We start from the raw sequence: 24,656 nt of genomic DNA on the forward strand, positions 1-24,656 counted from the left end.
CAGAACATTAGAAAATCTTATAAATACCAATTAAAAAAAAATTATCTATAGAAAAATAGTTACTAATCTTTTTTTTTTTTTTCAAAGAAACTTCCACAGGCTACTGCAATTCTTTTTTACAAAACTTCTTGCATCGGTTTTTGCTGAGTCGAAGTTGCTAACGTTTCGCCAATCATCCTTGACTGATGTTAGTCAAGTTTCAGTCAAGCTCTGAAGAAGCCAACAGCAAGTTCGACTCAGCAAAAACCGACCCAGGAGAAATGCAGAAGTTTTGTAAAAAGCCTAATCACTAATCAGTAACTTTTTTTTTAATTAAATATTTTTTAATAAATAATTATAATTATTATACGTAACATTATAAATAGGGGAGGGTGAGGCACGACTGTCAGGAGCTTCGCCAAAATTTGGGTAAATTTAGTTAAAGTTAGTCAAAAATAAATCGATTTGATGGTTAAAAGCCAGAAAAAAATAATGAAAAGCTTAAGTGTCCCACCCTACCACCTACTGCCCTAGTTATCATTGATTAGTTTCTCCCTTATTTTTGTGGCGAAAATGAAAACGCCGTAACCACGATCTTCATCTCCATGATCTCCAGAAGGTAATAAAACATTCTCTTGAATTATTTTCCGTAGAATGCAGTGGAGTAGATTATTTTTTGATTTTTTTTTTTGCTTTTGGACCTATAAACCAACCTTATGTTTTTTAACAAAACGGCCCGTCTAAAATATACAATATTATTTTTCAAAAATGGGATTTTTGGAAAAGCTTTTTGTGGATGATGGAAAATCCCTCATGTTCGCTCGTGTCCGCTTGTTGCGTTTATTATATATATATATATACATACATATATATATATATATATATATATATATATATATATATATATATATATATATATATATATATATATATATATATATATATATATATATATATATATATATATATATATATATATATATATATATATATATATATATATATATATATATATATATATATATATATATATATATATATATATATATTCTCACGTATTGATTCACGGATGGAAAAATGTGATGACCTATATTCCGGGATATCATCCGTTCGCTCGTTGAACTCCGACTGGAATCCTGCATCCGACTGGAATCCTGCAAATCTTGCATCCGACTGTAATCCTGCAGACGTTTCGCCAAAATCTCACTTGGCATCTTCAATGCTCGCGCTCCGAAAACACTTCGAACACACAGTGTTCGAAGTGTTTTCGGAGCGCGAGCATTGAAGATGCCAAGTGAGATTTTGGCGAAACGTCTGCAGGATTCCAGTCGGTGTTCGAAGTGTTTTCGGAGCGCGAGCATTGAAGATGCCAAGTGAGATTTTGGCGAAACGTCTGCAGGATTCCAGTCGGATGCAAGATTTGCAGGATTCCAGTCGGATGCAGGATTCCAGTCGGAGTTCAACGAGCGAACGGATGATATCCCTGAATATAGTGTCATCATATATATATATATATATATATATATATATATATATATATATATATATATATATATATATATATATATATATATATATATATATATATATATATATATATATATATATATATATATATATATATATATATATATATATATATATATATATATATATATATATATATATATATATATACATATATTTAATTTGTTAAAAGCGATCGAAATATTTTTTTTATCGGGCTCGAAACGAAAGCAATAAAAGCAAATATTTCTATTGTTTTACCGTAATCGATAAATTCCGATCCGCATAGCTGGGATTTCGCGGAAAATCGAGCCGAAACCTGTAGTGTGTCAGCCGACGAATTTGGAATTCGAAAAAAGATAAAACGGAAGAAGCGGGATAGCTAATCGAGAGATGCCGATTTGACGTCGTGGAAAAATTATATTCGATTAATACCAAATTATGACGTAATAAAAACTTCGTATAGAGCGTCAAGCTGCGGCAATTTGTAGCGTGCGTTGATTTGTGACCCGATACACGCATCGAGCTTTTTCGTAATCGGGACTACTTGACCGTTTCGAATCAATTTTCGACGCTAACGCGCGCGCCGGGGGGCGCCGCCGATATACGGGGTGCGCACGTAAAGTTCCACCGCATCAATTTCAATATTTTTCTAACCGTTGGTTTCTTGTTTATTCTATCGCGCTACTTTGAGACCGGCTTTTGTGGGATTTTGTCTTGCTATCGGCTACTTTCTTAGTACTATACCGGGTGACACAAGAAAATGGGAACACTCGATAACTTTTAACGGCTTGAGATAGCGATTTGAAATTTGGAAGGGTTAATATAGGCTGGATTTTTTGATAATATATAGTCAATGGTTGCACTTCCGGTTGTAGCGGAAACCTATATTTCTTCGCATTTTTTGATTCAGATCATTCTGCGTAGGATAGGATGGGTTTCTTTTTTTTTTCGTTTTTTTAAATCTTTATTTAATTTTTGAAAATTTTTGTCTAGGGCGCTGTCACCATCAGAAATACTATTTGCCGGGTCACCTGATCATGGGAAAAATGGTAAATGAAACTTTTCTTTACTTGTCTAACGGCAAATAGCATTTAATGTAATGAACTATTCATTTTTTAAAACCGGTATTTTTTTTTATAACATTTTGACACCAAAACCTTCAACATCCGTTAAAAAATAAGCTCACAGGAAGGAAAAAATCAGATAAGTGATAGTATATTATGCAATCGCGGAAATATCCGAAGTGGCTCGGATTGGAAACGAAACTGACGTGGTAAAGTGTAATTAGTAATTAGGTATTTTAAATACATATATATATATATATATATATATATATATATATATATATATATATATATATATATATATATATATATATATATATATATATATATATATATATATATATATATATATATATATATATACAATATACAATATATAATATATACAATATATACAATATAATATACAATATATACCTATACCTAATTACGCACCGATCTAGCGTGCGGGAAGCGTCGCTTTACCACGTCAGTTTCGTTTCCCACGAATCCGAGCCACTTCGGACATTTCCGGGATTTTACCGCACGGGTTTGGGAGCAATCGGATGTTTTCGGAGATATCTCCCACGCTTTGAATTTTGACGTTTGTCAATTCTGACGGTCATGTCAGTGAATGTATTCGTGTTTTGCGAAAATGTACCCAAAAACTAACGGTCGTAGAAAAATTATAGTATGCAACACGTTCGGTAAACTTTTTAACTCACTCGTTTATTAAAAACTCGCTCCGCTGCGCTCCGCTCGTGTCAAACTCATGAGTAAAATGCCATTTACCGCACTTGTTGCATAATATACTATTTTATAAAAACAAAATATTGTAGTGTCGAGAGTTTTTCCTGCATTTATATCAGAAGCATATCAACTTTTTCTCCATTTGTAAATTGGTTATTGTTTTCCATGATAATCCAAATCGACAAAATCGATAATCAGATAAAAATGTACAAACTGTCAGAATTTTCAATCGTGCCGAGTTGATGATAAATAGAAGCAAAGCCACCTAAGTAATATTTTGTTTTTATAAAAATGTATTGACATATCTGGTTTTTTTCCTTCCTGTGAGCTTATTTTCTAACAGATTTTGAAAATTTTAGTGTCAATATGTTGCAAAAAAGGTACGGGTTTTAAAAAGTGCTATTTGAAAAAACTAGATTATCCTAAAAAAATGTATAGTTCATTACACTAAATGCTATTTGCCATTAGACAAGTAAAGAGAAGTTTCATTTACAATTTGTTCCATGATCAGGTGACCCGATAAATACCATTTATGATGGTCACAGCCTATATTAACCCTTCCAAATTTCAAATCGCTATCTCAAGCCGTTTAAAAGTTATAGAGTTTTCCCACTGTCTTATGTCACCCAGTATATACTACATTACATTAAAAACTGAACATGTTGTAGGTCCTAACTCTCTATTAACAGCTTTCGCGGATAATGTTTCGTCTTTAATTTCAGATAACTCTGATATCGTTCTTCAAACAAATTATTTATTAAAATTGATTCTTCCCACATCACGTTCTCAAAGTAAACTCGTCAATGTGTAAAATATAAAATGTGTAAAATATAAAAAATGTGTAAAAGTGTAAAATAAAATATCGGGTAAATCTTTAAAGAATAGGTTATGTTACATACAACTAAAAATTTGAATTGTTGTTGAGGATGGTGCACTTTCTACTCTTTCTGCAGCATCGTCTGAGCAAATTAGCATTACAACCAAGACAACTGTTGAGCAAATGGGACATATGCCGAAACTAATAATTTAATGCTAAGTGAAAGTACCAGATATAAATAAGAGTTTATTAGTACACATCAATGAAAGCACAATCCAATAGATAAATGTTCCTCGGAGTTTATGTAGGCTCGGCACACTCTTCTGGTTCGAATAGCACCCTCGAAAAACTTTCTGTTTACTGGTCTGTGATATGGAGGCTCCGTCACCACTTTCCCTTGGTAAAAATGTACTATTTTTCCTATGTCTATTCCTGTGTTGACTACGCCTTGACTTGTTGGGGAGGTTCCGCACGTGCTAGAGCAAGTCTTAAAGCTGTGAAATTTTTTATGTCGAGACCTATTTCCATAACACTTTCTAGTATACATACTAAATTGTGCCACCCATGTTAAAAGCAACTCTAACCTTTATATGCTCTCAAGAAACTTAGTCAAATCATCAAATAGTCCTTTTATTTTTGACCTTAAAAATGTATAATCAATTGCCTATCGAACTGCAGCAGATAGCTAGTCAAAAAAAATTCAAATGGACTCTTAAAAACAAATTGCTACTACTCGCCTCTTACAATATTAAGGATTTTTTCTTGTATTACCTTTTAATACGTAACATTATTAATTATTATCATTATTTTGAAGTAATTAATTATACAAACATAATTTTCTATTATTTCTATTTGTATTATACTGACAATATCCAACTCAATAAGTAACTCAAATCTTATGGAAATAAAGCAATCTTTAAAAGGCAAGAGATGTGTAAAAGTGCCTGAAAATGACGTCGAGAAATGATTTTTTTTAGTTTGTAAAACTGGTGGAATTTTTAAATTTTGCAATTATTTTTGTCGTAACCGAGTGTTTTTGTCAATGGCTGGGCTGTAATTTCGGAGGAAAACGGGGGGAAACAACTGCTATGTGACAAATTTGAAATTGTGGAACGTATGTGCAACAACAGGAATTAATTATTGAAGAACTGGCTGCGTCCGATAACGCAGAAGCGTATACTTTGGTCACGTGACGCGGGAGATTGTGATCAATTTGAAGACAACCGAAACGTCGTGCCCCGGATTGCAAGCAAAAGTATTTTACCACATTTACAGACAAGGAGCCCGACGTATTTAGGTGACTTCGGCTCGTAGCACGTGACGTGTGATTTAAAGGGCGCGAACGAACTCTCAGAAACGAATTAGGAATAAGCGTAAAAATGTAATGTCGTGAGTCTATCGTTCGCGTCGGATTCTCTTCGTCGCGTATGCAAATTTTATGTTGAAAATCGTCAAAATAATTTATCCTTCGCCGTTCACGGAATATTTAAGCGAGCCGTAATTGATTTTTACCAAAATCGGTAACTGGAAAGTGGTCGTTAAGTAGCTTTTTAGTGTCCCCCCCCCCCACCACCCGCCACGGCGAAGCATCGTCCGCGGGAAAAAATAAAAATAATGAAAAACGTCGACGTTAATGTGGCGCCTGTTTTGCAACATATTATCTAGGGAGTCGTAACGATAAACGTAAATTTATTTAAGCACGATACGGGGACTGCTCAAACGGTTTTTAATTTAATTTTAAAGTGCTCTTATTACTTAGGCATTTTATTTTCACCTTCCTTTTATGCCCTTATGTTTTTTTATTTATACATTTATATATTTTTGAAATTCACGTCAAGTATAAACATTTTAAATATAACTACTGTCTTTCTTTCTTTCTTCCTTGATTCTTTATTTCAGGTTAACGTGTTTATTACTTTTTTCCTCTTTTTCTTTTTATTTTATTGTGTTTTTTTATTTATATCTTAAACGATAAAAACCGATAAGTACTTTTTTAGCGTTAATCAACATTTGTTTCAAATTCACAACAAGTATATACATTTTAAATATAAGTGGTTCTCATTGTTCTTTTCATTTTTTTTATGTTGTGTTCTGTCATTTATACAAAGAACATTTATAAGTATAGTATATAATAGTATATAGTACGCGTCTCTCATAACAAATTATTTTTAAAATGTTGTCTTGTGCACAGCAAAGCTTTCTGTATTAGCGTTCAACTCGAGATTATTTCGGAATTACGCTTGTAATGGGCGGAGGGGAATTACAGCGACAATCGAAGCGAATCGTCAAACGTGTCAGTCAAATTTGACGCCCCATCAAAAGTTTTAAGTGTATACATAAATATCCGCGGGTCCTCCGATATATCTGATTTCTGCGAACATCTTATAAAATTCGACGGCTTCTGATGAGCAACTCGATTAAGCCATTAAATAAATAAACACATTCAACACAAGTGCATATTAGGTACACAAATTTTGATTTGAAACTGAAATGAAAATATAGTAAAGAAAAACTGTGATAATAATATTTGTAAAATTTTACTTAATAAAAAAAACGAACAATATTTCGGAAACTAAAAAGCCGATTTCGTTCTCCAGAACTTTTAGTGAATGTTAATGATCTATCTAAGAGACTAGCAGCAAATGTTGGAAAGTTCACTGAGAAGAGACAGAATATCAAGTGGAACCTCCCAAGAAAAGTGCATGCAGATCAGTAACAGTCTTCGATGAAGACTTCAAAAGAAAAACCCACACATAATGAAAGCTGAGATTTTTTGAAATTTTGTGTTATGGAGTTTACCTTATCCTCTAAAATATTTTGATATCTTTGCTATTTTACAAGATATGACGGCCACTTACAATCTAATTCATTAGTACAAAGATATTTAGTTCAGTTTTATTTATTTATTTACTTAATAACTCCCTGATAAGTAATTAACCTTGATAACTTTTCAAGATCTGAGTATATCTCAGGAAAGTGTCGGGAATATAGAGTCGTCTTACACATTCTCTATTCTGGATTAATTGAACAAGTGGTCCTCCGTTGTCCTTTTATGCAAAATTTGACGAAGATTTAGTTTTTAATTCAGTTTTATTTATTTATTTACTTAATCAGTAATCAGTATAAACGGTTTGTCGTGAACTTAATACCAAAACAAAAATTAAATTAAAAATGGTTTTGGGCCACTTTTAAACTTTAAATTTAACCAATACAACATTATAATGTATTCGAAGCGGAGTTTTTGTTCGTTATAGAGGAAAAAACGTCGAATTTAGATAAAAAATGCGATAATTTCGTGATAAATTAGTAACATGTTCGTGAAAAGTGATTAAATTTTATGTAAAGATTTTTTTTTGCGGTTTCGAGACGCTAGTATTTATTATCGTAGCCGCCGTTCTCTTCCAGTTTCGAAAATGTCTTAATTTTCAAAGAAAGGGGCATGCTACGCGTACGTATAGGGGCATGCGCGTGTGCGCGCGCGAAACAAGTCATCCGCGCGTTTTATTAGATACGTATTATATCGCGATCGTAAATTAACTATAAATGTTTCAAAGCGCGCTCGTTAAATATCTAATTGGTTATCAATTAGCCGACGTTAATGTTGTATATTTGTTGTTGATAACGCGAATTATGCGATATTTATTCGCTTTGCCCCCCCACCCCTCATCCCGCCCCCCGCCACGTTGTCCGCTGTTCCAGTTTCTTCCTCGCCTTTTGCCCGGCTCGTTCTGTTTGTAAATAACACGCGTGAAGCACACACGCTCCTTTTTTTCTTCTTCTTCTTCGCCGCTTTTGTCCCTAAAGCCCGGTCCCCACGCGGCGTCGCGCGATACACGTGAGCGGCAAATAGATACCGCGTGGCTTTGCAATATTTCTTATTATAAATATTTGCAAAATAAACGATAACTTTGATTTCTACAGGATGTCCACTTTTTCGACAATTTATGGCTATAGGTTATAAGAATTGTGCGGTTAGATGCATGCTGTAGAAAAATAATTGTAAAATAATTGTAAAAATTTTCGTTTACTTATTTTTTTTTAATTTTTCAGCCATTTTACTGATAATAATTGAAATTAGTGAGAGCTTCAAAGAATGACAATACACGATAATTTCTTAATATATGTGTTTCAGACATTGATAATTTGACAACTGCACCGTATATATACCTAATATATTTAGTGCTGCCACCTACACTATGTACTGACAACCATTTTAAAATTTGAAACCCATAGAAATAATTAATTTAGATAAAAATTTTGAGAAATTATGTAGATATACAATTATTTCTGAAAAATTCAAAATTTTGTAATTTTTAAATGGCTGTAATTAATCTTCTTTTAATGATAATCATACTTTGTTATACGGTTTTGGAAAGCTTAAAGGCTCAACTTTAAGAATATAAATGTGTCTTTAAAAAAAAATCGCGAACATTATATGTAAATGTAATTTTAGTGAAAAAAGAATTTTTCCCATTTTAATTAAATAAGAAACTAAAATAAAAATAACGACCCCTTAGAGTTGAGCTACAGGGCTCATCTTTGGTGAAGATTCTTTATATATCAAAAACATTTGAGGAGAAAAAGACAGCAGGTAGAACAACACAATGAGAGTGGATTAGTTAAAGTTATAAATTAATAACTATAATAATTAATAATAATAATATAAAATAATTAATAATAAATTAAAGTTATAAAGTAAGTAAAATTATAAGCGGTGCTCGCCAAACTTTCACTTAAATCGCATAAAAGTTGTGTTATTTAGATGCTTAGTATCAGGAAGCTACAAAAATTTAATTATCACAGGTGAACAAAATACTATCAACATGGAATATTTTGATGTAATACAATGCGTCCTGTTTAAACTTTTATTGTGGCTGATAGTAGTTCCGGTAGACAAAACCAGTGAATCCAGAAGAAACTCATTTTATACAACTTTATATTTGTAATATTGGAAATGCTAAGGGACAAAATACTAAATTAAAGAATTTGATTTTTCTAAAATATTTGTTAGCCCACTTTAATTTTGATAGCTGCTGGTCATAATACAATACATAAGTTTTATTATACAATTTACATACAAGCTTACGCAAAATTTATTTTCTATTACTGATTAAATTAAATATAAGGAAACTAATAAAAAAAAAAACTAATATTATTTCATGGTAATAGACTGCTCGTAAATCTCTATGCAAGATACTTTATTATTGTTTTTATTTTGATTACTAATTCTATCTTGATACATTTGATACACTTAACTAACATCAACGCTCGAAATCTCAGGAATGTAGAGTCGATTGGAATTCTCTGTCCTGGATTAATTGAAAAAGTGCTTGTACTTTTTGCAAAAAATGTTTAACATATTGTTCGTGCGATTCGATAATAAACAATCAAACGAATATGCTCACATTTTTTTTAACCTATCTTAAATAAATTTTGAGGTATTCGTGCCGTACGGTAAACAATTTCTATTATATTCGATATAATGTATCGCAAGCAAAACACCATTCTGTTTACTTTCCCGGAACGTACATGATTGACGGTGTGTAAGGTGTCGGGCAAAGTGTGTTATCAGCCATTTTTCCCGTGTTTACCTTGTAAAGTCTGTATGATAAAACTATCCTGAACGCTCGAGTCGATAAAACAATAGAATTCCGGAGCGTACGTTCTTATTTTTAAGATGGACCAATGGATTATTATCACTAATATTATTATTCATCACTAAACACTCGAAAATATATTCGGCAGACCTTGAACGAACCAGTTCTACGCGTTTACGGTTAAAAAAAAATATTTTTCAAAAATAATTACGTCCCTCAATATTCGAGGTTTCGATTTTTTTCTAATTAATTGGAAAAAAATATATATCAATCGCCGTTGCACAACAAAGCGGTTAAGTCCCGGTAAATTAATGCAAATCTTCTGAAGATAATGTTAAAACTCAGTATATCACTGCAAACTGTCTCGAATAAACGATAAATCACAGTAAATCGCCTGAAATGTAAATCTCAATTTTCTATTTTAATTGAATTTGAATTGAATTGTTCATCGAATGAAGTACATAAAATAAATAAAACACGCTCGCAATCAAGATGTTTTTGGGGTCGTCAGTTATCGATCAATGGCGGTAAATCGCTTGAAATATATTGTATATTGTCTATTTTTTTTAAATTCCTCTTTTGAATAAACAAATAAATAAAATATTCAGATCAATATAAACTTTGATTTTTTCTAATTAATTGAAAATAAAATTTATTAATCGTCCTTGCACAACAAAGCGGTTAAATCCCAGCAAATTAATGCAAATCTTCTGTAAATAATGTTAAATCTCCGTACATCACTGCAAACTGTCTCGAATAATACACGACAAATCGCAGTCAATTGCGTGAAATGTAAATGCCAATTTTCTATTTTTGATTGAATTTGAATTGAATTGTTCATCGAATGAAGTACATAAAATAAATAAAACACTCTTGCAATGTCAATCTAGATGTTTGTTATCGATCAATGACGGCAAATCGTTTGAAATGTAAATTACTTTTGTCGTTTTTTTTTAACTCTTCTTTTGAACGAACAAATAAATAAAATATACAGATCACACTCTATCCAGGTGTTTTTGGAGTGAAGTAAAACAAAATTAGTCTCGCTCGAGCGCAAGACGTTGAATTATTATCATCAATAAATGACGCTAAATCCTAGTAAATCACTGTATTACGTTGAAAATTAACGATAAATAGTAACTTGCTTGAAACGTAGTTTTAAGACTTGTTATTTTGATCAAATAAAAAAATCCAAAATCTTTTTGGGGTGAGGTGAGCTTTTGTACATTATCGTTGATTGTCGATAAATGATGATAAATCTCAGTAAATCACTGGTAAATACTGGTGAAATTGTAAATATATGATTGATACGTACTACATTCTACTTGTTTTATTTTTCAGGGGTAGGTCTGACGCCTTCGCCCGGGCCGCCATTAATAAACATATATTATTAGGCCGAAATAAAATTTGCCAGCGTCCCGTGGCGCTTTGCTTTGTCATAAATAATTCGCCGCGACCCGAATACGAAAGAAACGCAACAAATACCCCGCGTGAGGTCATCAAAAATTCTAAATATTTTCCCATCGGCGCATCCCCGAACGATTTTTATGGTAATCTACCGCGTCAGCGGGGGCATTTTTCAAGACAATTTCGAACGGCCCGGGCTAATTAAAATTATCTGATTTCGGATCTCGGCGGCGGCGCTGCATTACCGCGTTCATTAAAATTTCACGTAATTTATCAGGCCGAAACGTCAAATCGGTATGAAATTCCACCCCCGCACTTCTCCGATTACGTGGAAAACGAATATGTACATGTATATATCGAAACAATCGGGACGGACTGCCGGCCGTCCGGACCTTAATCCTATTAACTTTTTTATTCGGTATCGAAAGAAGCCAACGAATCACCAGCGTGTACTACTACGAAACGCGCCACCACACGATCGCGATCACAAAACGAATCGCGATATATCGGATTACTTGGCGTGTGGTGTTTTTTTTTTTGTTCGCTCCTGGACGCGTATCGGTTGGCAACACTGTCGTCGAAACGTGCCGTAAAAAAACACGGCGCGACACGAAAAGTGTACGTGTTCCGTGAGGCCGACGAGCGCATTGGTGTTCCGCACGGTCCGCAACTCGGGCCCCCGTCGAACGCTACAAGAACGATCCGGTAGTCTAACTCACTAAGAAATATTTCCCGGAAAGTTCACTTCCAGAGAATTCAATTCTATCGGTCAATGTTGGTATAGATGTTGCGAAAAGGCAAGATCAGAAACTATAAATTGTTTTTTTAAACTAATATATTGTGAAAAATCGGAAGAGGTTGGGTTGTGCTTATAAACATAAACGATAATTTGTAGACGTGGTCATTAATATTTGAGGCTTTTTTTGTGTTGTATACCAGGAATCATTTTGTTCGGTGCTAATCAAGCTTGGAACATATACTATCATAAAACGCATTGATGGCAGTATTTACTGTCAAAATCATATGCCGTGTTGATTTTGGCCCGTGTTCCCATATTGTAAACACCATTAGTTTTATATTACTTTTAGAGGCCCACGCAAGGACAAACTTAGGCATTCAGTTACTAAAAAGCTTTGAAGGTAACAGTACAACTCTTCCCCGTGCATGTAGATCGAACTATTAAATGTATTAAAAACAAGTAGTATTTATTTCATAAAGATTACACATAGAACAAAATTCTACGGCTGTTGATATGAAATTACCAGTAAATTTTTGGTCACTAGAAATCTTGAAATCTCCATGGGGAGTAAGACATTTCCTCTTTTCAAAAATAACTACATAAGATTTTGTAAAAATAAGTAAATTAACAAATGGTTCGGATAATGAGTTTTGTAAGGCAAATTTTATTAAGAGTGGAACGGGTAGTTAGGAAGACAGCAAGCAATACCCATTACTAGCCGTCTTTTTTTTTTGAAAAATTTGTCTTTCCGGTCTGAAATGTTTTTCTTTAAGTGCCGTCTTCGTTGCGATTATCAAGCAATTATCAAGCTTCTGCGTATTCACGACACCGCCGACCGAAATAGATGATTGAACCAATCACGTAGAGTGACGTCTTCTTCCTACACTTCTGGTTCAGTTGCGTTCTTTTATTTTAACTTCTTTCTCTTTTCTTATTCTTCTCATGATTTCCTTGTTCGTTACTCTATCGGTCCATTTTACCCTTAGCATTCTGGAACACATAGCATCTCACCGTACTCAAGCTCAAGCTGAGGTCGCTACAACAAATTGAATTATTAGCCAACAAGACAGTATCATTACGATACAATTCGTCTCATCTACTAATGCTCGTTTGATTATTTCTTCTGAGTAAATGTTATACAGCATCGGAGATAGCACGCACACCAGTCTCACACGTCTGCGGATTTCTGTTTCTGCTACTTCCTTCCACTTTCACCATCGATCTCTGCTTGAAATAAAGATAAGTGATGATTTTTATGTCTCTGGTGTCTAAATTCTTTTCTTTTTCTTAAGAAGACATAGAGGATTGATATCCTTGCACCGATGGGCAATAACGTTCAGGGAAAAGGATGCTTCTCTTGATACTGATTGTTCGGAAGTCATTACATTGTCTTGCATTATGGTTTTTTTTAGAATAGGGATGAACATTGATATAAACTAACCAACCATTCTCTGGATTTAATACCTGTCTCCTATATGGTGTTATATAGATCTGTCATGGGTGACCTTCTTTAGTTAATTCTAGTCCGCCGTTACCTTGTTCTATTTCTGTTCTGTTAATATCTCTATCATCATATTATGTTTTACTTCCATGTTCTTAACTTTTCTTCCACTTCCATGATAATTCTACCATTCTCGTCAGTTAGTATAGTCGGTTGTCTCTTTTTATGTAAACCTTCTTTTACTTTTACTTAATTGGAGATAAATCCATTTAAAACAAATCTAACGAAATACGATGTTTTTTGCAAACTGCGTTTGCATTTCTGTCGTCGTTTTTATCACCATAATACAACGCAAAATGGAAAAACAACAAGACGCTTGGCCACTGTGCCATAAAAACCCCTATGAAAAAAAAATAAATATATATTTTTTAACGGCTTCAAGCGAGATATTTTTTTCATTACTAACGGTTTAATTTAGAATTGAAAACACGTCACTCAGCATAATGACCAAAAGACGTCTGGTTGCTGACCGGGCGGTCGCAACAGCGTCTGGCCACGGTTGAAAATCGCTAATGTATCGCCATTGTGCGATAAGCGTTGAATAGACGCACATTTTGATACGCAAGAAGCCGACAACTTGCGTTTTATTCGACCGTGGGTGCCCATTTTCCAGAAGAATGTCTTTACGAGCGCCTCAGAAGAATGGCCAATTATCATTGGTCACGTGCGGCGCGGTCATCGGTCAGTCGCAATAAAATAGTTCGTTTATGTTTGAATGTCGAATGTATATGTTTTACAAAATTCACTTGATGAATGCTAATAAAATTGTTGCAGGTTTTAATAAGGCATTATATAGGTAAGGTTGTCAAAAATGCAAGAACCAAAATAGATTATATGAGTCTGTAATAAAAATAAAAAACCAATTGCGCCATATCACAACATTTTATTCATTTTTTTCTTAGTTTACGATGTGCTTGTGCGAATTTATATCAATTTCTTTTGTTTTTTGTTCAGTTTTGTCCTTTAGATCTTCCAGATTCTGTTCAATTTTTCTTTCAGAATGTTTTAGTGCTTGTTACAGAAGACGTGGTCAGAGAGTCACTTAAGAGTCAAAGCAATAAGGACCGATATTGCTTAATATTTATTTATTTATAAACAAGTCTTTCCTATAGACAGATGCAGCTGTCACAAAAAAATACTTTGTCAGTGGACTAGTTTAAATTATTTTTTACCAGGTAAAACTAATTAAGAACTAATTACAGCGTTTTATTACAGTACATTAATTAGTATACCGTCTTAAGTGTCGTTTAAAGAGTTCAAAGCTCAGAGCAAATAGATCAATATGCGGAAACGCGTTCTCTACCCTGTTATAAGTACGGGAATGTAGGGATTGCAATTAAAGTATATTTTTTCCAAAACGAAAAGACATTCAATCAAAATGTTTCCATTTTACAAAGACTGCATAAAATAGAAATGAAGGTTTTCACTGTAACGAAAAAAATGTCTCGTTCGATATATTTAAAATAGATTGGATTCCAGACTAGCGTAGCAATTTCCCACACGGGTCTGACAAGACTGTAAAAAAGTATTATTAAAGATTTTTTATTATTAAACCCATTAGTCACGGGTAAAATAAATCCAAGATTTAGCTTGTTGAACAATATTTTCTACGTGCATCTCAAAAGGAAACCCCGAATCCAATTGTAGTCTTTATTAAATAAATAAGTATTATGTAAAAAGCATTAGCCAACAACATATACGAAAATAGCAAACAATAAGGGACCCAAATGCGACCCTTTACCCCCGAAGTTATATTTGTACTCTTTGATTTTATCCCATTTACAACAACATACTGAGATCGCCCGCACAAGTAACTATTAAGGAGGGCGAGCAAAACACCGTGCACACAAAAACTTTTGGGGAAATCAAAACAAATGTCACCAAATTACGAAAAAAATCCGCGCTCATTCGGATCAATACGTCCCTTATTATAAGTTATAAGAACTTTAAAAAAAAATCGTTCATTTGTAAGGGAGAATTATTACACCTCATTTTAATTGAAACGGAGGTCAAGCTATTCTTTTGGTTAGTTAAAAAATTGGAATAAAAAAAAAAGAAAAATTGCCACAATTTTATGAAAAGTGACAGGAAAGTGGGGTTACTGTCGACACTCTACTAGGGTTATTACATATTTGAACGGTAGAAACTAGCTTAGAAAGTGTGGTTTTTGTTTTTTTCTTTTAAACAATTTGAAATTAAAATAATAATGCCGACTTGTGAACGAAAATTTCTATCCTCTGGTTATTTGACGTGTCCAATTTATCTATTTTTTGTAGGGTGCGCTACCAGTCTGTTTTTTTTTCAGTTTCAATATTTTTGAGGGGTCCTTATTAGAAGCTGTTTTAAGTATCAATGATTGTATTTTTTAAAAAGGTAAAACAAACAATCAATCAAGAAGATTCAGGCGAACACTAACTATAAACGGGGTAAAAAACTAGCTTTTGACAATGTCCACCTCTAAAAGTAAATAACAGTCCGTATATAAAACAGCATACTAAAGTTTCATACGCCATGAAATATGAACTTATATGGTTTTATAGGTTAAATTTTGACCTACGACCCTGACATTTGGTCGCACCGAGCGGAATGTCCGTTTAGAACGAGATTATCGCCGGATAAATTGATTATATTTCAATTAGAACACGACGGCCGGCAAAATCGGCGATAAAGCCAAAACAATCAACAGCTTGTTTTGGCAGAGCGCGTCTCGTCGGGTCAAAATACGATAAAAATGAGGCTAAGAAGGTCGCAGCCTTTTAACACACAAAACGACGAGCATTTTTACTGCCGAAATATAGACACACGGAACATCTAGCGGCCTAATCATTTCACCCCTTATTCCGACGACCCCATTTTCCGCGCATAAATTATGCACACACGACGAAAGGAGTCGGAGATCGGTAACGACGTAGAAAAATCAGTTGGCGTTCCCATATATTCGACAATAATAAGGGGGAGGGGGCCCTCGTGAATATAAAAAAAAAATCGTTCTATTATCTCGTCCGATAAGAGATAAGTTTGGAATTTCTATTTTTATTACTCGCACTCGAGAGGGAGGCAAGCTCGTTCCCGAGGTTTCGAGACATTTTCGATCGGACCATCACTCGGAAGAGTGGATTCCGTTTTTTTTTTTTTCAACGATAAGATAGGGGAACCTTTTATGTAAGCCTATTAATTATATTATTATAAAACATCAAAGACGCATTTTTATACCCCATAGTTTCGGCATCTTCGCAAATTCTTAGATTTCTCATGGGAAACAGTAAATTTTTTTTTATGTTGTATTATATTTATGTTACGCATTAATTTATAATCAGTTCAGTTTAATCGTAGCATACGTTCAATGGCAGCTACAAGAAGGGGCACGGTAAGATCCAATATCAGTAGAAATACTAGTAGTTTCTTAGTTATCAAGTTTCTCAAGTTTAATTGCAAGTTTAAAGCAAAAATTGCTTGATTTATAAAATTTTCGATTTGTAACAATTCAACCTTAAATATTATACAGGTACCTAAAATTAAAAAATAAAAAAGTTAAGCAAACTAACAAAATTACGAATAAAAGTACTAGTCGTAGTCTGGCCCAATGCCGATTCGATCAATCAAATAATGACATTTTTTGTTTTGTTTTTATTGTATTTTCCTCAAGTGGCTTGGAAATTAAAGCTTATTTGCGTGTTTAATTATTTTTTGTGTTTTTATTTTGCACGAATTTTTCGACGCTAAAATTAAGTTTATTGTTAATTTCGGTCGTCAAATCCATCGTATTTTGTCGACGAATCGAATAGGCTTGAAAAATGTTCGATTACTCGCGAGCCTGGAATTTTGTTTCCTATCTGAGCGTTTGTCGCATTTGAAAACTAGTTGCACGGTCGCAAATTTATTTTCGTTTACAATTCTTGGGTCTATTTGAACAATGCTTGGAAATATTTTGAAAAGTATTTGAGCGTAGAACAAATTTTGTAATTTTGTGCGTTATGATTTTTTGCGGGCGGTCATTATATATATTTTTTTAATGATTGTATGTAGATTAACTTGAAATTAATAATTTGTAAAGTATTTGTTTTTGTAGCTATTCTTTTGCCCTACGTTTCAATGTTATGAAACTATAATTAGCAAGGCATTTCGAAGTGAATAATGTTCAGGTGTTCATTTGGTAACAAATTTTTTATTTGTTTTTTTGTAGTGAAAATTATTTTTTTATGTGTTTTTTTTTTATATTTACAATTACATGATAAAGCGTTCGTTCGGGTCAAACGTTTTTTATTTTTGATTTTTAGTTATTTCTCGGTGTAACGGCTTCAATATTTTAAAGAATAACGTCAAATTTTCATTGTAGTTTTTCTGGAGTTTTCGATTTTTTTTGAATTTACAATTAATTGTTATCGTTATTATTTTTTTTACATTTTCTATTACTTGTCAGTTTTTTATTTTTTAATTTTGCGATTTAAGTTGGTTGAGTTTGGAATTTCATTTTATTTTTGAGTTTTTTTCTCGACTTTGAGGGATAAAGAAACCATCGTACTCACTTACACATCAGTCGGGTGCATCCAGAGCGTCAAATTGGAGCAATGCCGTGCGCAGCATCACCCACACTTAAGCGCATCTTAATCCGACTATTAACCGCACACACACGCACACCACAACGGCGACGACGACGGTCGGGCTACGCGAAAAATCCCAAAAATCGGACATAAAGAAAATCGTCTACGGGTCAGCAACGCGCGCCACCTAAATATACTAACTACTGGCACCGAAGGTGGTCGCCGCTACATAAGTCGAAACGTTTCGGACGTTGAGCGCGTCTGCCTCGCGTGTGTCGAGCGTACAAAATGTTCGTCGAATGATTTGCTAAACAACGTCGGCTCCCCAATGAGATACGAACGGACTGGACAGAGTTTCGGGTATGCCGTATACTGATTGCCGTCACCGGATCCCCCACCACTTCTGGCAATGCGTCGCGTTCGGTTCACGCTTTGCCCGTCCTCCGCGCTGGTCGAATATATTGTTTAAGACGGCGTCGCGAGGATCCCGACGGCCGGCGTTCTGGAAAAATCCGGGCAGCGGACTATGCATGTGCGATCGTTTCTTAGTCTCAGTTCGGCAAAATATGTCAGAGAGTAGTTATTGACAATAACATGTTAAAAATGTTCCACAGAGAAGTGGTTCCGGCTCTCCGGTTCAAACTGCTTTCGACATGCAAGTCTGAGAAAATCGGAAGATGAGTTTGATTCAAACGACGACTTACCTCTGGTTCAGTGGTTCGAGAAGTACAAACATAATGATGGGCTTCACCTAAGTAATTGGTTGTGCAATAGCGGCCAAGCTCGAACCAACCTTGAAATGTATTTTCCTGAGCTGGATAGCTTCCCAACTGTTCATGACAATAATAATAATAATAATAATAATAATAATAATAATAATAAGCTCGAAACGAAAGCGACGATGGTGTTCAACAGGACGAAGTGCCAAGCTATTCTGAAGCCATTTGTGCCGCTAAAATTGTTACAAATGTTTTACAATCTACTAATAATGTAACTGATGATATTATGCAAGCATCCTGGGCGGTTGAGAAGCACATCGAGAATATGAAATTTGTATTGAGAAAAAATAAATAAACAAAAATAACCCCTTATCTCGAAACCTACGGGGGTTACAAAAATAATTTCAATACAAAAGTTGTTTATATTAAAATGGCATTTTTTTTATTTTCCTAATCGTCACTCCTTTAGGGTGGTAAAACACAGTAATATTTTTTTAAATGGAACACCCTACATTTTATTGCATTTTTGGATAGTTCTTTCAAAGACAAATTCAGCGATATATATGAGTTTAGGTCTGGGATGCACCGTTTCGAACTGATTAGCGATCATCTTCAGAATTCGGGTTATGTTTACCTAAACCTTTAAAATATTTTTTCCATTTTATTCTAAAGTTACAGGTACTGATATTCCTCTAGATTCCATCAGTCGTGGGACTGGGACATGGGATAATCGGATAAAATTTGCTATTCGTGTAAACATTCACCTAAGAAAAGGTTAGCCCGTACTTAAGTCACTTTATCCACGTCGCGACTATCTCAATCACCATACAAGGAAGCTACTTTGATTGCTTGATGGGCTCCTTTTCAATAGTATGGATAAATACAGAGTACATTAACCTTTAGACTCTTTGTGTTAGGTTAGGGTTCTTCCACAACAAAATTTAATTAATTTCCCACATCTACATAAAAAACAGGTTAGCAGTCATAATCAAAATAGGCCAGCGATATTGAAGGAGTCGTCTTCTCAGATTTCTGTTACAGATGACAAAAAGCAAAAAGAACCAAGATCGGAGAAACATTTTGAAGCTAAAGGCTTAAGATTGAAAAGAGTAAAGAAGAAAATAAAAAATGAAAAACGAAAGATTGTCAACATAGATTTCATTGACATTTCAGAAAAGTTGTTGACGATAGAGAAGAAGAACAACGGAACAAGGCAGAATAGCATTGTCATAAAACACATGCTCTAACCAATATTATTCATAAAAGTTGACCATTTTCTACGATTGTCCTCAGTATTTCCCACTTTTTTCCCAATTTTTTCCCCTGGTTTCCAAATAGTTCCCCACGTTTTTCCTTATTACAACGTTTTAAAAATATAAAACCATAATATTCTTCTTATAATACCATAATATTCCTCATATTTATTAAAACATGTTTTTCTTTAAAATTTATTCATTTCTCGAAATTCAGCGATATTTTTCAAATAATTCATGGCGCTAATGAATAGTTCCCTTGTCCTTCTTTATAATTCTTGAAAAAATATTTGGAAAATAAGCGACACCCTGTATAATGAATAATATCATTTTTGTCGTATGTATAAATTTTATGACTCGTGTGTTTGTAGAGTAATTAAAGTGACAGGAAATCACTAAGCTTGAAGAGTTGGGATGGTTTTCCATGGGTCAGCGACGTGCTTTGCATTCGGTATGACAGTATTACAATATAATTAAAAATAAATAAAATTAATAAAAAAATAAATAAATGAAATAAAAACAAGTAAAAATAAAAGTCAAAATATCCTTCTTATATTACGGATGTTCACGAAATAAATATTCGTGGACAACGTTTGTTAACTATATCTGTTCATAAATAAGATTTGGCTCATCCAAAAGACACATACAATGCAAATTTTTGACACGTTGATAATTAGCACGAAGCGTTTTGCCTAAATAAAGAAACATCTTTTTTTATCTTTTCCTATAGCCCTTCTTTCTCCTTTCTTTTCTTTTTCTTTGTATCCTGCCATATTCCTATGCCGTTCTCTACATAAGGTAAACTTCAATTGTTGTATTTAAGGCGAATATGAAATGTTGTATGTGTTATCTCTTTGTTATAAGTTTAGTTGGCTTCAACGTCACCTTCCTTTGGGAAGGAAAACCTTTAGATAACTTGACATGTACATACTATAATTTAGAATAATAAATATTATTTTTATTATTATCATTATTTGCCTTACTCCGGAGAAATTATTAAATAACTAAAAGCGAAAGTAAGTAACTGAAAATATTTGCGAGTTTTTTGGATCCAACGGGCACAATATATCGAGAAATATGAAAATGGTGGGAAATGTTTGACGAATATGACGCAATATGACCCGAGAACTCACTCCAGCATGATGCGAATGTCATTTATTATATCTCAAAGTACTCGAACTTTGTCGTCCCGCAAAAACGTCAGATTTCGAATAATTGATTCGTTTGATCGAAAACGCGCTTTTTCGTACATTTCAATTTTGACATTCGGAGAACGTACGAACGACGGAATCTTCCCGCAGTCGAATCGTAATTTAAAAAACGTAAACAAAGTGATCCTTACTGGCGCGTCCTTAAGTAACGATCCGCCTCCGAGCCGTATAACCGATACGCCATTGTTTATTGAATTAATTATAATTTTTTATCTCTCTCGGCGCACATAAGCTCAGTATTTTTTATTTTATTACGTACGAGAGATTGATAGTAACCCGAACGCCACCCAATTGGCTTTATTTGTTTGCTGATTGGCTTTAAGCAGATTTACTTTAATTCCTTTTTTTTTTGTTAAAGGCCGTTCCGGTAAGCTATTTTTTGCGTCCTTTGTTAGACGTGTGAGAATATGCTAGTTTGCTATGTACTTGTAGTTGAGTATGCTGATTGTTACGTGGTATTTGTTTTTGTTACTCTGGAGGACAGAACTACTAACACACTGATTCGAGAGATTCCTGTAAAAATGTTATTTTTTGGCCTTACTAGTTTACGAGATACATTATTGACATTAAATAAAAAATCCTCAACTACAAAGTTGTTAGAATTCTTGTTCCATAACATAATTCTTGAAAAAATATTTGGAAAATAAGCGACACCCTGTATAATGAATAATATCATTTTTGTCGTATGTATAAATTTTATGACTCGTGTGTTTGTAAGTGCATGAAATCGTACATGTTTGAAGGTTTCGCCGGCATAAAATTTAGAGAGATTTTATCGGATTTGACTGACCCCGGTTTTATTTTGTTTTTTTTTCTTCTGTCGTCCTTTTCATAAATAAATACAATTTTTATTGGTTGTTAAACACTTTATCCTTCAGTTGCCTTTCCTGCGCGTTTTAATGCTATTACAAGTCAAATTTAATATCTTGTTAGTAATTTGAGCGCGATGATGAATAAACTACAATCAACAAACTTAACCATCAACAAAATTAACCAAAACGAAGTAATTGGTTCCTTTAACGTTAATTGATTGTCTCTCGTATTGTCAAATTGACCACTATTTTTTAAACGGCTATGAAATGTTTTGGAAATGGTTACGGATTGAAATCTGTTACGGTGATTATATATTCAAAAACATGTTTTTGCATTTTCTCAAATTTCTACCCAAAATCCTCCTTTTTCATTTTAATTCTCAGACCAAATTTTTAAAGGAAACTGTTCATTTTTGTTTTTGTTTTTTTTTTGTAACTTAAATCATTGTTTCATAAAAAAAAACGTTCCAGGAGTTTTTGCTCAATTTTGTCACTTTAAATGGAAAACCAAAATTAATATTTCATTCAAATACAGCCTGTTCTTATATTATTATGCAAATAACTAGGACGGACCAAATGAAATATCGCCCTTTTGCCACGAAATAAATCTACCCCAAAATTGCGACGCCATCAGAATCCGTTACATAGCGTGGCGACTATCTCTTTCTCTATCTCTCTGTGTGTGCCTCAGAGCTCTCACACGAGACCGTCATGTGTCCCGTACAAAGCTGCGTAGTAGTAGCGGTCCGGGTTTTGTCCGAGGAAACGATTAAATAATGATGACGTATGGGCCAAAAACGTTCGCAGGAATCAAAAGCCCTGACTGCGACGGAAGGTGGTCCGAATATACCTTTTGTCGACGAGTACAATGGAACGCATAGAGAGCACGAGCGATATGGCCGAAACAAATTAGCCTCAATAAATTCGTCCGCAATGTGCGAATCATAATAGGAATCCGATGGTCCATTATGTAACGCCAGGGTGGCGAAGGGGGCTGCAACGGCAGCTAATCGAATTTCTTCCAGAAGGGCCTCGCTGAAGATCACGCCGATCTTCGTTTTTCGGGGCGTTCCTAAATAGACTGTCATTTATTTTAACGATTCCGATGACTTTCGCTTGGTCATCCCAACGATTTACCTGAATTCATGATATGCACGTGCCCTAGACGTCCGTTAAGCATCCTAAAAATATCCACGCTTCTTTCAAATAGAAACTAAATTTTGCCACTCAAAATCCGCTATTTATATCGTCCGGGAACCATCCAAAAAATGGCCCTTTCATATCTGACGAAGTACTATTTGAAGGTTCCGAAGCGATAATGAGAACGAGGGTCGGCCCGAGTTAGGAGCCTCGGGATACACCGCGCGGTGAGGTCCTCTACTTGGACGCGACGAAGTTAATTAAGTTGCCCGGTTAAAAACTATGCATAAGTAATAATGGTTTGAGGGGGGTTTTCTCGGAAGATAGGGGCATCTATTTCTTAAAAGAAGTAGTCACTCTTCGATCTCTTCGTACAGGAATCTTATGCTCGATCTTCGAAGTTGTTTTGTCCTTTTTACCCTAGCGCTCGCAACGTCTTTCATAAAGTCACTTATGTCAGAAATTGAGTTGTCAATAATCATTTCAGTAAAGTTGAGAATTATTCACCCGAAGACAACTGTAAATGATCAGTTTAAATGTTGTGAAAATTAATAATAAAGACTTTTTACAAAACTTCTGGTTTCCTCCTGCGTCTGTTTTTGCTGGGTCGAACTTGCTGACGTTTCGCCAATCATCCTGTTAACTTCTTCAGAGCTTGATTTGAGAGGATGATTGGTGAAACATTAACAAATTTGTAGCCTGTGGATGTTTCTTTAAAAATTTAATAATAAAGACATTGGAAGTTTAAATTATCGTGTTTCATCGAGATTTTTCATTGGCCGTGCGCACTGAAGCTGGAATCAAGGTAACAAAAAAAGCACATCTGTTTTCTAGTAGAAGAAATGATAAGGGAATTATTCCTAATGGTTTACAGAACGGCTCACCAATTCGTGGACAATGGACCAAAGAATTCCTTCTAAGAGCGAATCACGTTCACAAAACTCGTTTTAAAAAACTTCTTTGGAAAATGGAAATTTTCAAAACTTTGAAGAAATCAGTTTTTTTTTTCTGCACGTCTTCTATTGTTTTCTTTGTTGGCACCTGATTCCCCCCTCTTGATTTTATGCGCTCAAACGACCTGAGATTGGTCGCCATTTTTATTAAGAATGCGTCAAGGTCACCGCCGGATCGACTTCCACAAATTCGGAAGGCGAGTCGCGTCCCGAAACGCCGACGTCATCGGCTAGCGAATTCTCCTCTTACACTGACCTACAAAGTCACGCACGGTGCTGCTGCGCATCCGGGTCTTCAATGAACGCGGTTGTTTCGCGGGTAGCGTAAACAAATTTTCGGCGTTGTCAGCGCATTGTTCGGCCCGAACGCACCTGCATATTCTATAAACAATACCGCCGTGCCAGGAATCGTCTTGCTACGAATGCGTGTCGTGTAAATTTGCCCTTTGAGTTTGCAGTTTTGTTTCCGACCGTTATTTCCTTGATACTTCTGAAGAACCTACTGTGGGAACCATCACGCGCATCCCATTGCAAACATGGCTCGCATATCAGAGACCTGGTTGTTATTCTGGAGAGTCAGTTTCATTTTATACCGCAGCTCGTGGCTGTGACGCTGGAAAATTTGTTATTTCATCCGTTAAACCCTTTTACTAAGCATTTGTTTCCACTTGCTGACTTGCTGACC

At 34.5% G+C, this 24,656-nt stretch overlaps 1 protein-coding gene across 6 annotated transcripts in view; it reads right to left on the reverse strand.

Annotated features, from left to right (window-relative positions):
- LOC132701984 (uncharacterized) overlaps positions 1 to 24,656 on the reverse strand; it is a 99,910-nt gene that overhangs the window by 28,042 nt on the left and 47,212 nt on the right. Inside the window, exon 1 of one of the 6 annotated variants that reach the window (XM_060670350.1) lies at positions 17,873 to 18,212. The exons of 4 other annotated variants lie outside the window; for them this stretch is intronic. In XM_060670350.1, coding sequence (XP_060526333.1) covers positions 17,873 to 17,889 — 17 coding nt within the window. In that variant the 5' untranslated portion in view covers positions 17,890 to 18,212. Of the gene's footprint in view, positions 1 to 17,868; positions 18,213 to 24,656 lie in introns of those variants that run through there. One more of the 6 variants, XM_060670354.1, reaches the window with a different exon arrangement.

This window comes from Cylas formicarius, unplaced genomic scaffold (genome assembly GCF_029955315.1).
Source record: "Cylas formicarius isolate icCylForm1 unplaced genomic scaffold, icCylForm1.1 PGA_scaffold_5__7_contigs__length_24384050, whole genome shotgun sequence".
Taxonomy (NCBI): Eukaryota; Metazoa; Arthropoda; class Insecta; order Coleoptera; family Brentidae; genus Cylas; species Cylas formicarius.